Source organism: Rana temporaria, chromosome 9 (assembly GCF_905171775.1).
Source record: "Rana temporaria chromosome 9, aRanTem1.1, whole genome shotgun sequence".
NCBI lineage: Eukaryota > Metazoa > Chordata > Amphibia > Anura > Ranidae > Rana > Rana temporaria.
Genome location: NC_053497.1, coordinates 83,696,334 through 83,714,668, shown reverse-complemented (window position 1 = coordinate 83,714,668; position 18,335 = coordinate 83,696,334). Strand labels below are relative to the sequence as shown.

The following is an 18,335-nucleotide window of genomic DNA, read 5'->3' as shown; positions in this document are numbered from 1 at the left end:
TGCTTTCTTTGGGACTAACCTGATCATAGATCGCCTGTATTTTGGGTCATTTTGACTTCTCTTTTGGATGAACATCTGACACTAGTCATTATTAGATCTTTATTTACTGCCTGCAGGATGATCGCTGTGAAATTAGCCCCACCCAATACTCCCTTGCTGTTAGAATAGATTATCAAACTCTTTCGCTGCGTGTCTGAAGAAATATACCTACTTCTTGTGTAATGCCATGTACAAATTCGATTCTATTTTGTTCCGCTGGAAAAAATGTATGTACCCCACCATGGTCTGAAAACCAGACACCTGGTTCTCCAATTGCCAGTCATTGTAATTTACTTTGTTTTAGGAATTGTACTGTTCCTTCTACTTGTTGGCGCTTACTGTGACTGAACTGTGCTTGCTGTTTCTTGTGTCTCTGGCTGCCCTGCATAGAAAATTGTATCTTTGTTAACATACCACTGAAAATAAAAGAAGGAAATAAGTGTCTGCAATGGCAAATTACCATTTTTTCCTTGATTGTTTTCAGAGGCTGTCTGCAGGGTTGCTCAGTAGGATTATTGAACACAAAGTCAAATGTGGGTAGGAAGAGGACTCTTTCCAAAATAATACCTTTGCAGCGATAATCCGTAGGATTTACCAGTTCTTTAAAAAAAGAAATGTCCTCTGACTTGACAGCAGGCTTTGCAAACAAATGGAAGTGAATGTGGCTTGCTGTACAGGTTGAAGGGATTTTGTGGAGACTACAAATAACCTTAAAGTGTTATAATCATTTAGGATTAAACACTGTAGTGGGTTAAATCCATTAGCATTTATTTTATTCCTTTTGATAAGCTGCAGGGTAATGTCAGCATTTTTTGGTCAAGCTGCAATCAAAAATTGCCTAGTCTGAAGAGCACTAGAAGGAACCTGGCATGAGAGAAATATGCGCACTGGGGCCTGCCAAACTCCTTCAGAAAATTCTAGTTATCTGGATGCTGTAAAAAGGTTCTCTGTCACGTGATTTAAATTCAAAATGTTTGCATGTTTGATTGGAGTATACAATCATTGCCCATTTATATAAACCAGATGTGATATAGCTATAGTATACTGGCATTAAAGCGTATGTCAAAGCAAAATACACTTAGTATATCTCTGGAATACATGTTATTCCCCCGTGTTTTATCCCTTTTAAATATTGTGCAGGTATAAACAGTAGCAGCACACCTCCGAACATTAGAACTTGACAGCTTGAAAGGCAAAAATATACAACATTTGAAGCATCCTGCAGAGAAAGGTGGGTGTGTCTAAATTGCACTCGATATTGGGCATGGTCTAAATCAGTGGTTCTCAACCTTGCTAGTGCCGTGACCCCTTGATAAAATTTCCCAAGTTGTGGGGACCCCTAACAGTAAAATTATTTTCGTAGCATGGGTTGTCAGCACCCAAGGCAAGTAATTTGCACTCCTAACGGACATTTAGCGCTCCCTGAGTCCCTTCCACTCTACATTTTAGGAGGTACCACTCTTTCTCTGTGTTCTCCTTTCTTTCCCTTTTATCTCTCTCTATCCTAATTTCTTGTTTTTTTCCCCATCTCTCTCTCGTTGTCTTTCTTGTTCTTTCTCTCCCTTTTTCTTTGTTCCTCCCCCTCTATCCTCTTCTTTCCATGTATTCTCTATTTGTATTCTTTCTCTTACTCCTTGTTGAGGGGATGGGGGGAATGGGAAGAGTAGCAGTGCTGGGGGAGTTCTGATCATCCCGTTTAGGTTTTCCTGATCAAATCTGCTGATCTGAGAACTGTAGTGAGGACTTTTAATGGCAAATATAATCACAGGCAATGTTACTCACTGTGTCTCTGGCTTTGTGGTGTCTTGCAGCAGTGACCCCTATGCTGAAATCAGGAGATGGGGTCTCCTCCAGCCCCTCCCACTTCACATTCCTCACCAGTCAGCTGACCTCTAGTCTCCACCCCCATCCATGCCATGAACTGGGCAGCTGCGAATAGGCTGAGTGGGTGGCCGTGAAAAGGCTGGGAGAGTGGTTTGCGCTTCAGGAACAGCCCGGGGTTTGGTGACCCCTGGCAAATCAGAATTTGAACCCCAGGTTGAGAACCACTGGTCTAAATCAAAGGAACATAGTTAAAGCAGAACTCCAGACAAACTTTTTCCCATGTCCTTGTTGCTGATCTCCTACCTTCATCAATTTTGCCATCCGTGTTCTTCTGAGTTCTGTAGTTCCTCTGTAATAAGCTGCTGAACTTTCTGAATTTTTTTTATTGCCTGCTGACATCCTGTTTGTAAGGCCGCTGGCTTCTATCCCTCTCCTAAGCTCAGCCAGCGGTCTGACACACCCTCTTGTAGATTAATCCACAGCGAGCAGGGAGTTCTAGTTCCTGTAGTGGGTGGAGGGGTCTCGAACCCCCCCCCCCCCGTCTGTGCCGCCCATGGAGGTGGTGTCCTCCTCTGCTCCCCTGCCAGCAATCCTAAACCACTCCCCACCACACTGCCCTGCTGCCGCTGTCACCGTGTATAGCCTGATCGTTGGCACAAATTACCGGATGTCACGGCATTAATCTCTGGCTGTGACGTGACGGGTATTGTATGCGAGAACACAGATCACTGTAGTCTCCTGCCGGCATTGTGATTGATAGCGCACTGTGCCAATGCCGGTGGGAGATTACAGTTATCAGTGTTCTCGCATACAATACCTGTGACAGCCAGAGATCAATGCTGTGTCATCCGGTGATTTGTGATGACGATCTCTCTATGCACTGGGAACCAATGAGGAGCTGCACTGGGGGAGGCCACTGACGAGTTGCACTGGGGGAGGCCACTGACGAGCTGCACTGGGGGAGGCCACTGACGAGCTGCACTGGGGGGCAGTGATGGCTGTTAGTATTAAAATATTGCTCATGCTAAGATTATTCTGAGTTACAGCAGAGTACAGTGTGTATAATATTTAGGTATGGGATGTGTATACAGTTGAGCAATGATTATATAAATTAAGTAAGGGCAATATGATTACCTCCTGTTGTGGCTGGAAGGGAGAGAACAGACATGCTTTACATTTATAAGGGGCTGTAATCTATCATACCATGTGTTATGTATGGCTTGCTGGATGCAAAATGAGGGGTGTGATTTATGCTGAAGTAGGCGAGTTCACATGTACAAGCCTAGTGTACCTCCCACATTCATTATATTTTGCAAAGCATGATGGGAAATGTAGTCTGATTACAGTGTAAAGAGAGGATATTTGGGAAGAATACAGGCAGCATTTTTTGAATCACAAAACTGACTTCCTGAAAATTCAATCGGACATATCTCTTAAACGGTAAGACATTTCACAAATGTAATAACTGTTTAGTGTTTTGTGTGGGGTGTACTAATGGGAAATCCCGAAGTTCTGCTTTAAATATAGTCTAAGCCTAGTCTAAGCCTTGTACCCATAAAATACTCTTACTGTACTAGTGTGAGTTCATAGACTCATAAATCTAAAGGATCATCTTTTGAAAAAAAAAAAAAATGAATATGGAGAAAGTGCCAACATGTAGACCTTCATTAAAATAGCCAGAAACTACTTATCAACCAGCAACTGTTGAGACAATAAACACTTTGGCAAGGAGTATGTTTTATACAGCTGAAAGCAATGTATATTACTATGTACAGAATGCAGCAGTCAATAGTGTGTGTCATTGTGCCCCTTATATGATGTGCGTGTAAAAAAAAAATATATATATACTGTAATCGTTTCATAAATTGATGGTGCTATATAAGTACTTATAATAAATATTGTTGGTCAACAAGTGGAAAAATTTGTCAAAATAGGCGAGGTCGAAAGGATGAAAACATGGCCAGCATTGATGGCAGGGGGAAGAAAATTACCTGGATCAGTGCTTAGTGGGAGGAAAAAAATGCTTTGTATCCGTGGTCAACAGGAGAAAAAGTCCTTCACTGGGTGAATGCTGACCTTCTGCAGAGACGAAGGGAGCACTATTTCACTAAAGAGGTAAAGGGTGGTGTAGCACTTTATGGAGGGAGAGGAGGGGCACTGGACTTTGCATATGGAGTGGGGGCACTGGGACTCTGCAGAGGTACATGAAGGGAACTAGTGCTCTGTGCTCTCTAGTGGGAGAGGGGGGTACTGAGGGGGCTGGAAGTTGGAAGAGCTATGTTAGGCTGATTTTAGGGGTGTTGGAGCTTCTTTAAGGTTGGCTCAGGCAGGAATACCACCTGTAGAGTGTTTGAAAATGACTCTACTAGCAGGTGATTCTATGACCAGGGATATAGCAATTCTCACTGATGGCTGGGAGAGGAGCTTAAAAGCAGCTGTGGGTCTAGTCCAGGCTCTGCACACAGGCAGCACAGCATTGAGAACATCCTAAAGGCCCATACACACGACTATAAAAATGTTGTCATACATGAACTCAACGTTCAATTTTTGTTTTAATTAGTACAGTTTTCATCCAAAAAAAATCATAAGAGCAAGACTACGCATGCTCATAAACGAAAGAATGCATACAAAACTATTCAACACATTGCATCACTTCTGAAGTTGTATTCTGTCGTACGAGAACTTTCATATGGTAAGTAACCTCTTCACTTTCGACATGAGACTAGCATGCAACAAAAAAACTAATGAACGGTTGTCCCAAAATCTGATCGTGTGTACGTGGCTTTAGTTCAGGAGCAGAACATGGGAAGGATGGAAGTGGCTACAGAATGCAGCTCAGCACTGCAAATACTAAGTGAAAATTAGGGCTTACCTATCATAAGAGGCCATCCAACAACAAAGTGCTGCTGAGCTGCCACTACCATAAGTCTTCAGATAGAGCTGAGAGGGAGATGACCGGGTGCAGTGTTCTGGTTGTGGGATACAGCTCGGATCTGTGGGATACCGAGACATGGTTTAATTACAGGATTGGGGATGGGTGGAAGATATAAGTAACATCTACTTGTATGCAAATTATAATGAATAGTCAAAAAGAATTATATACATACAGTGCTCAGCATAAATGAGTACACCCCTTTAAAAGGGATGTAAAGGTAAACGTTTTTTCACCTTAATACATTCTATGCATTAAGGTCAAAAAACATCTGCGGATTAGCGCCCCCCCCCCCCAGAGCCCCTGTTTACTAACCTGACCCCTCGAAAGTCCCACGCCGTAAACAAGCTTGCTTCTTGGCTCATTTATTGGTTGATTGAAAGCAGCGTAGTCATTCAACCAATCAATACTTTTTGCTATAATAAATATCCCCCAAAAATATATAAAAAAATATTTCTTCTACATATTATTGGTAAAAAAAAATCGCAATAAGCGTTTATTGATTGGTTTGTGCAAAGGTTATAGCGTCTACAAAATTGGGGATAGTTTTATGGCATTTTTATTAATATTTTTTTTTTTACTAGTAATGGTGGTGATCAGCAATTTTTTTTTATCGTGACTGCGACATTATGGCGGACACATCGAACACTTTTGACACCATTTTGGGACTATTGTAATTTTTACAGTGATCAGTGCTATAAAAATGCACTGATTACTGTGAAAATGTCACTGGCAGTGAAGGAGTTAACCTGTAGGGGGTGCTGAAGTGGTTAAGTGTGATCTAGGGAGTGCTTCTAACTGTTAGGGGGCGTGGTATGACATGTCACTGATCGCCTACTCTCGATTACGGGGAACAGTTGATCAGTGACATGTCACTATGAAGAACTGGGAGATGTTGTGTTTACTCTGACATCTCCCTGTTCTCCAGCTCTGTGACACGATCACGGGACACCGGTGGACATCGAGCCCGTGGGCACATCACGGAGCTTGCGACAGGGTCACAACCGTGCCGCGACCACACGGCAGGCAAATTAAAGGGGATGTATATATTTGCCCAGCCGTGCCATTCTGTCGACATAAAAAGTCGTGCAGCGGTCGGAAATCGGTTAAGCAAATAATTAAATGGCACATTTTCCAGTGTTTTTATTTAAGTTTATCACCTTTATCTGTAGGCCCCATTTAACCACTTGAGGATCACCCACAATGTACTGCCGACGGGAGGCCAGCACAGACAAAGTGATGTATATATATGCAGCTGCCTACTCCTGGGTTTAGGAGGTGCGCATTCATTGTACACAGTGGGAGCTTGTTGGCAAGTCCCAACCAATGATTCATGGCTGGGACCTGCTAATTGGCTGTTTACAATCACAGCCCAGAGCTCTGTACATTGAGAACAATTAGCTGGATTCATGTAGATTCAGTAGATACGCCGTCGTAACTCCGAATCCACGCCGTCGTACACTCGACCGTCGCAGTAAAGATATGCCTTTTACGTAAGGAGTTTTCAGGCGTAAAGATAAACCAACAAAAAGATGGCGCAGCCAATGTTAAGTATGGACGTCGGACCAGTGTCGTATTTTTCACGTTTTACGTCGTTTGCTTAAGTCGATTCAGAATAGGGCTGGGTGTAGGTTACGTTCACGTCGAAAGCATTGACTTTTTGCGACAGGATTTGAAGCATGCGCACTGGGATACGTCCACGGACGGCGCATGCGCTGTTCGTTCAAATCGTCATTTACGTAAGGTCAGGATTAATTTCCATAAAACATGCCCACCTCTTCCACATTTGAATTAGGCAGGCTTACGCCGGCCAATTTACGCTACGCCACCGCAACTTACAGAGCAAGTGCTTTGTGAATACTGCACTTGCCTCTCTAACTTACGGCGTAGCGTAAATAACATACATTACGCCCGCACAAAGTTAAGCCGCCGTACGTGAATCTACCTAAATCTCTCTATTCCTCTTCTCTGCAAAGCAGGGATGAATGACTTAAAGATCTATTAGTAAAAGCAGCACACTTTACACATATTACACATAGGCACACATTTAACCTCTGTGCAGACCAGCTGGCACCCTGCCTGGGTGCCTCCCCCAACTTCCTCCACTCTGGAACCAGATATTATGGCTGAGAATTGCACCCAAGAACTAGACGACACTAGCTTAGGTGCAAACTGGAACTTACTTTATTGAAAACACACATTTACACCACACAAAATCATATAAGAGCTTGATCACATTATCCTAAATAATGCAAACTTTAAACATTAATATCATCAGTACATCTACAGGGCCTTGAAAAAGTATTCATACCCCTTGACATTTTCCACATTTTGTCATGTTACAAACAAAAACGTAAATGTATTTTATTGGGATTTTATGTGACAGACAAACACAAAGTTGCACACAATTGTAAAGTGTAAGAAAAATGATAAATGGTTTTCAATTTTTTTTACAAATAAATACCGTATTTATCGGGGTATAGCGTGCACCCCTAAAGTTGCCCCGAATTCCTGTGGAAAAACGTTTTTTTGTACTTAGTTTTGGTGTCTTGCGCGGCGTCCATTGGCGGCCTCGTCGGGTCCGGCGTCCGTCTGCGGCTTCGGATGTCCTCTTCGTCGGGTCCGGCGTCCTTCTGCGGCGTCCTCGCGTCCTCCCCGCTCGTTTCCCGCGCCGAGTTTGAATACTGCGCCGACATATACAGAGCGCAGTACGCTGGTGTATTGTCGGCAATGCTCGGCTACTCTCGCGCTGACGTCCTGTACATCCAGGACGTCAGCGCGGGAGGAGCTGAGACTGCCCGACAATACACGAGTGTACTGCGCTCGGTATATGTCGGCGCAGTATTCAAACTCGGCGCGGGAAAGCGAGTATCGGCGTATACCGCGCACCCACGATTTTGCCCTGATTTTCAGGGCAAAAAAGTGCGCGGTATACACCGATAAATACGGTATCTTAAAAGTGTGGCATGCATTTGTATTTAGACCCCTTTGATTCCCCTAACTAAAATCTAGTGGAACCAATTGCTTTCAGAAGACACCTAATTAGTAAATTGAGTCCACATGTGTGTAATTTAATCTCTGTATAAATACAGCTGTTCTGTGAGGTCTATTAGAGAACCTTAGTGAACCAACAGCATCATGAAGGCCAAGGAACACACCAGACAGGACAGGAATAAAGTTGTGTAGAAGTTTAAGCCTAGGTTCACATTGGAGCGATTTGTCATGTGATTTGAGAGATCAAATCGCATGATAAGTCGCAGCCTATTGGTGGCAATGGCACTGTTCCAATCGGTGCGACACCGATTTTGCGGCGCCGCAACGATTTGCAAAAGTAGTTCCTGCACTACTTTTGCCGATTTCAGGTGCGATTTCTATAGACATCTGTGTATGAAGCCACACAAATGTCTATCAAGTAGCACCTGAAATCGCGCTGACCTTGCTACTTTGAAATCACGCTACTTCAAGTAAAGTAGCACAATTTCAAAGTAGCATCAGTGTGAACCAGGGCTGAAGCACAGTTAGGTTATATAAAACGAACCCAAGCTTTGAATATCTCCCAGAGTACTGTTCAATCCAACATCCGAAAATAGAAAGCGTATGGCACAACTGCAAACCTACCTGTTTTTTATTGGATTTGTTTTATAGCAAAAAGTAAACAATATATATTTTTTTTTCATTTATATCGCAAAAAAAAAAAAAAAACAATGGTGATCGAATACCACCAAACGAAATTTCAAATATGCTAAAAAAAAATCAACAAATTTCATGAGGCGTACTTACTTTTTTACAGACTGTACATGTTTTTTCTTCTGGACACAGAGAATTGTGTTTATTTTTAACACTAGATTAAGGTCATTTTATGTGGTTAATGGGCTGTTGGCATACAATTTACTTAACCTTTAAAAGAAAAAAAATTGTTGACTCCACAATTCTGCATACAGATGTGCTCTTTGAATAGACACTAATACGTGCACCTGGCAGAGAGCAGACACTGTCCTCTGAAATGGCTTTTTATTTACATTAAAGTCAACTTGGCTGGTTGCTCTGGTCAAGGGTTTATTTGATAAGGCAGGTGGAATGGAGAATGTCACCTCCCAGGTTTATGTTGCTTCAGGCGGTATCAGTTACCTACACAGAAGTGAAACTCCAGCCTGCAGGAGAGGAAGATTATACCTGGCGGAGAGCGTGTGCTCACTCAACACTAATCATTCTATAAAAATCTCTTTGCACATCTTTGTTTTAAAGTTTCACAGATGAAGATATGACTGGGAAGACTGAATCTACACTCCACTGGCTCCTGATTTTAAGAATTTTATTAAAGGTGAAAGGTGGAGGCACAGTGGAATCCAATGCCTATGTAAACTTATCCTATTTTAATCCCCAGCAAAACTCCACTGTCATACTGTACTGTGAGTGCGGCCTGTATGGACTAAACTCGCGTATAGCTGGCGCTCAAGGAACTGTAGGCATCCCTGTTTCACCTAACTTGCAAGCCTGTGATCTCGGCACCAAATTCTCCACCAAGACAAAGCCCTGGATTGCTCTTATCGAAAGGGGAAATTGCACATTTTCGGAAAAAATCCTCTTAGCTGCCAGTAATGGTGCAGAAGCAGTGGTGATCTATAATGCACCCCCCAGCACTGGCAATCAGACCATTCCCATGGTGCATTATGGTAAGTGCTAATTAACTCCTTGAAGGATGCTATTTGTCTGTCTGCCTCTGAGTTGTTACTACTAGTTTGTGTCTACATTAATGATACACTGTACTAAAGCCCTGTCGCCTTGCTATTGTTTTCAGTGAACTCTTTAAAACAAATTCTTTCCAGTTGTGACAGGCAGCTCTGTGACCTGGAATTGCTGCATGACTTTTGTATAAGGCGGTTGGTTTTGTAGATGCAATTGAACTCATTCGCTGGCACATGCTTATTAAAAACATTTCATTTCAGCAGTGGAAGATGCACAGCGTTGATGGCTTTTAAGATATAAACATGGCATTTTATTTCATTTTGAAGTCTATTAACCCTACCATTGTTAGCGATAAGATGTGACTTTACTTTAACATATTTCTTTAGTGACAGTTTATGTATCTGGCTGTATCTCTATCTCTTTATCTCTCTCTTTAAAAGCTTAAAACGCTACAATGGCATTATGCAGTCCAGTTAAAGGAGCTTATAAACACCCTAGTAATCAAGCAGATTAGACATAATTTACCAAAATGTGAAGCACATCAGTCATAGCTGTGAAGAGATATGTATTTTGTAGTGTCCTGAGTTGGTTCCCGCATCCCCCTCCTCATCACGTTACTGCCCTGCCCTACTGTGTTTGAATTTGCAGTGGTGCAGGCAAACTTGTCACGACTGAGTTGACAGCATCATTTTAATGAGCGTCTAGTTATCAATGTATCACCCAAGATTTGCTCTTTTAAAAAAAAAAAAAAAAAAAATCCATTACAAAATTGCATGAAAATTGTGTAATTCCTTAGTGAATAGATTGATAAATAGACCCCTGTGTCTTGACAGATCAGATCATATGGCCAAGGCTATGCTGCCAACTGTGCCAATGCAATGGTCACAAATGAGCTTCCTCTTCAACCATGAGGGGTTGTTTGCCTGTAATTCCACTGCAATTTGCTAAATGCTAGTGGAGGGAAGTCCAAAACTTGCATTGGGGCTCCTAGGTCTTTATACATATAACATTTATTGTGTGCAACCTAGAAGGTAGATGTGACTACACTGTATTACTACCTTTAACACACGGTTAAGTGTCAGCCTGAAAATGTAGTTAAATTGTAAAAATGCCCATAAAACATGTCAATATATTTCAGGGTCTTAAAAGGCCTAATTACTGATGAATAGGAACAATCACTACCAAATGTTGAAAGTCAGTGTGGCTAAGGATCATCAGAACCTATGACTGCCCTTACAAATTTCATCAGATGCATACCATCATACATTTAAGCCTGGTTCACAACTATGCATTTTTTTGCAGAAACACACTACAGTCCATTTAACATGGTTTCCATTTAGCCGGTTGGCTGTGCGGAAGTGCCTATCAGAGCCAGCGGCTTTCCGAGTACAGCCCCTCGGCTCCCGGATGTCTTATCCTCGGAACATACGGGGGCTGCGTCCCTTGTATAAGACTGACGGCCGTCTCAGCCAATCAGGTTCACCGATTCTGGTTATCGGTAACCTGATTGGCTGAAGCATCATCGAGGGCGGGAGAGGACATCGAGGGACGTGGAAGCAGAAAGGTAAGTGCATTTTACAGGGCCCAGCGGCGACAAAGGGCACATTGGCATCAATGGGTACAGTGGTGACAAAGGGCACAGTGGCATCAATTAAAGGGCACAGTGACATGCACAGTGGCAACAATGTGCACAGTGGTGACAAAGGGCACGGTGGTGACAATGGGCACAGTGGCGACAATTAAAGGGCACAGTGACATGCACAGTGGCAACAATGGGCATAGTGGCGACAATTAAAGGGCACAGTGGTGACAATTGGCACAGTGGCGACAATTGAGGGGCACAGTGGCTGCGTTTGATGGCATGGCACAGTGGTGACAATTGATGGCACAGTGGCTGTGTTTGATGGCATGGCACAGTGACTGTTTGATGGCATAGACAGTGGCTGCGTTTGATGGCATGGCACAGTGACTGCATTTGATGGCATGGCACAGTGGTGCGAATTGATGGCATAGTGACTGCATTTGATGGCATGGCACAGTGGTGATAATTGATGGCACAGTGGCTGTGTTTGATGGCATGGCACAGTGGTGACAATTGATGGCACAGTGGCTGCATTTGATGGCATGGCACAGTGGTGACAATTGATGGCACAGTGGCTGCGTTTGGCATGGCACAGTGGTGACAATTGATGGCACAGTGGCTTCGTTTGATGGCATGGCACAGTGGTGACAATTGATGCCACAGTGGCTGCGTTTGATGGCATGGCACAGTGGCTGCGTTTGATGGCATGGCACAGTGACTGCGTTTGATGGCATGGCACAGTGGCTGCGTTTGATGGCATGGCACAGTGGTTACAATTGATGGCACAGTGGCTGCATTTGATGGGCATAGTGAGGCTGCAATTTTATTTTATTTTTTTGCGCCCCCCCAAAAATTTTGAGCACCAGCCGCCACTGTTTGCGAGAGCCAGAGGCATAACGACATTCTTAAAGGGCCCGTTTTATTTTTGTTTTTTTTTATGACTCCAGGAGGGGGGGGGGGGCGGCGCCCCCTATAGATGGGCCACTGCACTAACAAGACATCATAAGCACACAAGGCACACCATAATGGGGGGGGGGGAATAAAACGGGCAGTTATTCCCACGATTATTTACCTAGACGCTGTCTCTGCTCAGCCGACAAAGCCCTAATCATGGGCTTAAGCGTGCCCTGGCTTGAAAAATATTGAGAAAAACTGGCATAGAGGAACCAATCTCTCCATTTTCCTCCTGCAGCAGCTGAATGCCTGTGGAAGGGAGAGGAGGAGCAGCAGGGGGAATGGAGAAATCGGTACCTTTTTATATGCAGCCACTCACAGTGTGCATTGCTCTAAATGACGTCGCAAGGACGTCATTGCTTTCGAAATGAACGTAAATTACGTCCAGCCGTATTCGCAAACGACTTGCGCAAACGACGTAAAATTTCAAAACTCGGCGCGGGAACGACGGCCATACTTAACATTAGCTACCCCTCATATAGCAGGGGTAACTATACGGTGGAAAAAGCCAAACGCAAATGACGTAAAAAAAAAAAGCACCGGGCGGTCGTTCGTTTCTGAATCGGCGTAAATCCTCATTTGCATATTCCTTGTGTAAAAATACGGAAGCGCCACCTAGCGGCCAGCCTGGAATTGCAGCCTAAGATCCGACGGTGTAAGACAATTACACCTGTCGGATCTTAGGGATATCTATGCGTAACTGATTCTCTGAATCAGTCGCATAGATACGACCGGCGGAACTCAGAGATACGACGGCGTATCAGGAGATACGCCGTCGTATCTCTTTCTGAATCCGGTCCACTGTCTTTTACGTTGCTGGTACAAGCTCCAGAACTATTATTCTCTACTTTTCTGGCAAAGGCTCCAGAACTATTATTCTCTACTTTGCTGGTAAAGGCTCCAGAACTAGCATTCTTTACTTGACTGGTACAAGCTCTAGAACTATCATGCTTTACGTTACCGCTACAATCTCCAGAACTAGAATTCTCTACCTAGCCAGTAAAGGCTCCAGATCTAGCATACATAACTTTACTGGTACAAGCTCCAAATCTAATAGCTCACTTTGCTGGTACAAGCTCCACAATTATCATTCTTTACATTGCTAGTACAAGTTCAAGAACTTTTTTTCTTTACTTTGCTGGTAAAGGCTCCAGAACTTCTATTCTTTACTTTGTTGGTTCAAGTGCGAGTGCAATCATTCTTTTCTTAACTAATACAAGTTCAAGAACTATTATTCTTTACTTTGTTGGTTCAAGTGCCAGTACAATTATTCTTTTCTTTACGGATATGAGGTCAAGAACTATTCTTTACTTTGCGGGTGAAAGCTTCAGAACTATCGTTCTTTATATTGCTGGTACAAGGTCAAAAGCTATTATTCTTTATTTTGCTGGTAAAGGCTCCAGAACTATTGTTATTTACTTTGCTGGTATAAGCTTCAGAACTATCATTCTTTACATTGCTGATACACGTTTAAGAACTACAGAATTATTCTTTACTTTGCTGGGAAAAGCTCCAGAACCTTTATGCTTTACATTGTTGGTACAAGCACCAGAGCAATCATTCTATTCTTCACGGATAAAAGTTCAAGAACTATCTTTCTTTACTTTTCTGGTACAAGCTTCAGAGCTATCATTCTTTGCACTGCTGGTACAAACTCCAGAATGATCATTCTTTATATTGCTGATACAAGTTAAAAAATGATTATTCTTTACATTGCTGGTGCAATCTACAGAACTACCATTCCCATCGCTGAGATGCTATAAAGGTTAAGAAAAGCGAAAGCAAGTATTTTAATAAAATAGTATTTGTTTATGATACATGCCTTTGTAAATCTGTTAATTAAACAATTGACTTCTGTGGAGCAGGGGAGCCCATACATTAATCAAAATCCAGCAGGGACCAACCTAATTTTGATCAGTGTATGGCCAGATTAAAGCAGAACCACACTGAAACTGAGCACCACAAACCAAAAATGCTATTTCATTCATTTTTAATATTCAAAGCATTTATCCATGTCTCCAAGCTTTATTTTGCTGATAAATCACGTTGAAAAACACCCCCATAGTGTGTTTCATGTAGCATTTACTTCCTGGAATCCATTTGCCCTTAGCTCAGGGATGCAGGCATTAGGATTTACTTAGCTGAGAAAACCCCTCCTGAAGACTCTTGAGGTGTGTGACATCATTGGCCTAGACCTGGAAAACTGGAAGTAACTGAAAAAAATTAAAGGGCCAGATTCACAGAAGAAGTACGCCGGCGTATCTACTGATACACCGGCGTACTTTCAAATTTGCTGCGTCGTATCTTTAGTTTGAATCCTCAAACCAAGATACGACGGCTTCTGGCTTCGATCCGACAGGCGTACGGCTTCGTACGCCTTCGGATCGTAGGTGCAATACTTTGGCGCCCGCCGGGTGGAGTTTGCGTCGTTTTCCACGTCGGGTATGCTAATTAGTTTTTTCAGTCGATCCACAAAGGTACGCGCGGCGGTCGCATTCTCTTACGTCGTCGCTAGTCAGCTTTTCCCGACGTATAGTTAAAGCTGCTATTTTGTGGCGTATAGATAGACTTGCCATGTTAAAGTATGGCCGTCGTTCCCGCGTCGAATTTAATTTTTTATTTTTTTGTGTAAGTCGTCCGTGAATAGGAAAGGATGTAACTCACGTCTAAGTTCAAAAAATGACGTCGGTGCGACGTCGTTTCGCGCAAAGCACGGGGGGAAATTTCAAAACTGAGCATGCGCAGTTCAATCGGCGCAGGGACGCGCTTCATTTAAAATCCGCCCCCTACCCGCCCAATTTGAAATACGCGCCGAGAGATACACTACGCCGCCGTAACTTACGGCGCAAAATCTTCCTGGAATCGACTTAGAGCCAGGTAAGATACGGCGGCGTAACGTATCTCTGATACGCTGCGCCAGGGCAATTCTATGTGAATCTGGCCCCTAGTTTCTATCTACCAATGTTAGCAGCATATGAATTAAAAAAAAAGAAAATGTTGATTGAAAAAATGAAGTTCTGCTTTAAGAATACAGTTTGTCTAACAGATCTGCTTGGAAATGAGGATTTTTATGCCTGTTTAAATCTGCTCAAAGCGTTTCTCATACAGAAGTTTGTGGAAGTGTAAAACACAAAGTCTAATGTACAACTTACAATTGTAGTTAAATACTCAGCAGAATCCTTTAATTATATTTCATTTAGCACAAACCCCTGGTGGTGCTTCCTGCATCTAACTCAATGTATAGCAGAACATAATTTAAAGCAAACAGTACAGTTATTAATGAATCATACGTATTGCTTGTTTGCAGTTTGCAGGCCTAAAGCACCACAGGCAAACATGACTTTCCTGCATGTCATCTGAGTCGATATTTAGTACAGCTTACTTTTAAAAGTTGGTTTGTAAGTTTTTTGACAGTTTTAAACTTTCAGTAATTATGCATAAAATAAAAAAGAAGTCATGAAATGCATTTCTGTGCTCATACACAACAGAAGTGTCTGGCGAAAGGATGTTGAAAGCTTTGAGTGCTACGGGCTGACCTTATGCCTTGGGGATATAGAATAAAACACAACATGGTTTGTTTTTACTAATGCACAGGCTTGCCTGTCTCACTGGATACTTCTGCCACTGTACATGTCACAATGGATTGTTCTCATGCTTTCCCCTTGTGACCAGATAAAATTCTCATAAATAGAATATCTTCATACAGCAACATTCTCTCAAAAAGGTTTGATTGAGAGGACATTCCAAGCCTTCCCACCTAGAGAAGAATTTTGATGGCTTTTTTCCAGGCACAGAAGGAGAGGTATACCAATCGCTTCTTCAAGAAAAGTTCAAGGAATAAAGTGTTAATTCACTGTGCCATATCCATGGCTATAACAGGAGTCCATCTTGGTTTCATGAGAATTTCCATTGGTTGCTATGGATTACCTCATTTATACATTCCTCATTTCTTTCTATAAGGCCACAAATGTAGATCGAGTCAGACAATTTGCACGTTATTGCTCATTCCTGACCGATACATGACGTGCTGTTTGTAGCTGTTGTCATAAGTTATACATATTTACAAAGGCAATATTTCACTAGAATTGTATTTCATTAGTAATAATGAGTGAGGAAGTCTATTTTTTCTTTGTATGTAATACATGTTGTAAATAATTCTAACAGGCCAATCACCTTAGTATAAGTCTCTTAGCAACAGGGGCGTTTTTTTATGATTGTTTCTGTAAAATTCATTAAGCATAGTATGCAGGGCTATACAGGTGCAGGCTAAAGCTGACCATAGACAGCATACCATCTATATCCTCTTTACCTTCTCTTTTTTTTCTGGATACAGTAACATCACACCCAGCTTGGTCAATACATTTTTGTGAAGAGCTTGCCCAACGTGCACCTCTCATGAGAGAATCCTATAGGCTACTATTATTGAAGCCAGTCTAACCTAGGAAACTAGTAGTAAGCGCTGAATTTAGCATAAAACGAGTCACCTTTTAATGCTCCTGTCATACTTGTGATGTACCAACCAACAATGAATAACAGATTATGTTCTCTCTTGTTGCTAAGAACCAACAAAAATTGCAAGCAATATTTAAAAGCCTGTAACAATTGGACCATCTCTGGCTACTCACAGACACCTCTTATCTTTAGCAATCAGCAGGTACCGGACATCTCCTGACTGACCCCTTTAGGAAATATAGTTGAAATAGGTTTGCAAAACTGGTTTGACTGCTGTTCTTTGTACTAACAGAAGATTGTCTGCCTATCCTTCCTCTGTTACCCCACCATTCATATAAAGAAACGTTGGAACATTTAAGTAAAAAGTACTAATACATTTACCACATTTAACACTTTCAGCTTTAATTTGTGTCTGAAAAGGTTAATTCTTGCCATTAAAACATATATTTTTAATTTCTAAGGAACTCTACACTTTTAGGAGCTTTTTCCTGATCACAGCTGCAGCTCCCTCTTTCCCTGCTAGGTCATCACCTTCTTCCTGTGGCTCCCAGCATGGCCTTGCAGACTCCCAGCTGACAGGCCCAAGCCACTATGGAGGAGCGTGTTTCAGAACCATCCTCTAGCGTGCATGAGTGGGATCATGTGACATCGGAAGAGTCGATGATAACTGTATGTTGGTTGTCACTGATTCCAAAAACAAAATGTCAGTATCCAATAGTGATTTAAGGAGATTTTCAGCACATAGATAAGATCTTTGGAAGCAATCTGCCATTATAAAGTTACTGTACTAACACGCAAATTAAAAATAAATAAATAAATGGGCAAGGTCTGTTTCAACTTGGTTGAGCCAAGTGTGTATGGTTATGTGAAAACCTGCTGATGTACAATGGTGGTCAGGTCATGCCAGCACAATCAACAAACATTGTAGGACATTGAACAACTTTAAGTCACTGGAACACAAGCCAAAACTTTTTCAAGTTTTGGATAGATTCATAAAGGTTTAAAAAAGATAAGATTTCTAGTGCTTTCTGTGTTTCTGCTGATATTCATTCTTGCTTTCTATCCTAGAGACCACTGTTAAAGGGACAAAAATTGGAAATCTTAAAATGTTACAGTTGTCATCGAAACAGGAGTAAAGGACAAATGTCAACTGTTTGGCTAATAGTAAGAGCCGGTTCACACTGGGGCGATCTGACTTCCAGCGCGACTTCCAGAGGCGATTCCAACACGACTTGAATATGAACCACAGGGCGATCTGGGGAGATTTACAACACGACTTGAAGTCGTCTCCAGGACAGGAGACATTCCAGTGGCCAATAAAACAACAATCAGCTCTGGAAGAGGGAGGGGGAGGGAGGGGTTTGCCTGAGAAATGTATGTTATCTTCCTGGAAAGTAGCTTCAGTTAAGACAGTGATCCGACTTCTGAGGCGACTTCCATTGAAATCAATGGGTACAAATCGCCTACAAGTCGGATTGAAGTAGTACAGGAACCTTTTCTGAAGTCGGATCGCCTTGAGTCGTGTGTATTAACACCGCTCCCATTCACTTCCATTGTTTTTCTCTACAGCACGACTTGGGACGACTTGAGGCGACATGAAGTCGGATCGCAAGTCGCCCCAGTGTGAACCGGCTCTAAGGCATGGGGTGAGAGAAAGCTGCAAAATATCACTGAAGCTGTTGATATTTACATATGTGCATTTGTATTTTGGGGACCTCTGAAGATAGTCTACCTAGGTAGACTTTAGAAGCAAAGATAAGTCCACACATTCACTCCAATGCCTAGTACATATGATGAGAAAATCAGACAAAAAATACATATTTTGGAGTGATCATCAGATAATCTGTTCGCTGGTTCAAAGCTTTC

General features: G+C 42.4%; 1 protein-coding gene across 1 annotated transcript in view; it reads left to right on the top strand.

Moving 5' to 3' along the window:
- The first annotated feature begins 8,937 nt into the window (after window positions 1–8,937).
- The window catches only part of RNF128 (ring finger protein 128), a 175,202-nt gene continuing 165,804 nt past the window's right edge, over window positions 8,938–18,335 (top strand). Inside the window, exon 1 of the mRNA XM_040323821.1 lies at window positions 8,938–9,468. Within this exon, the coding sequence (XP_040179755.1) occupies window positions 9,057–9,468 (412 nt within the window). The 5' untranslated portion in view covers window positions 8,938–9,056. The remainder of the gene's footprint in view (window positions 9,469–18,335) is intronic.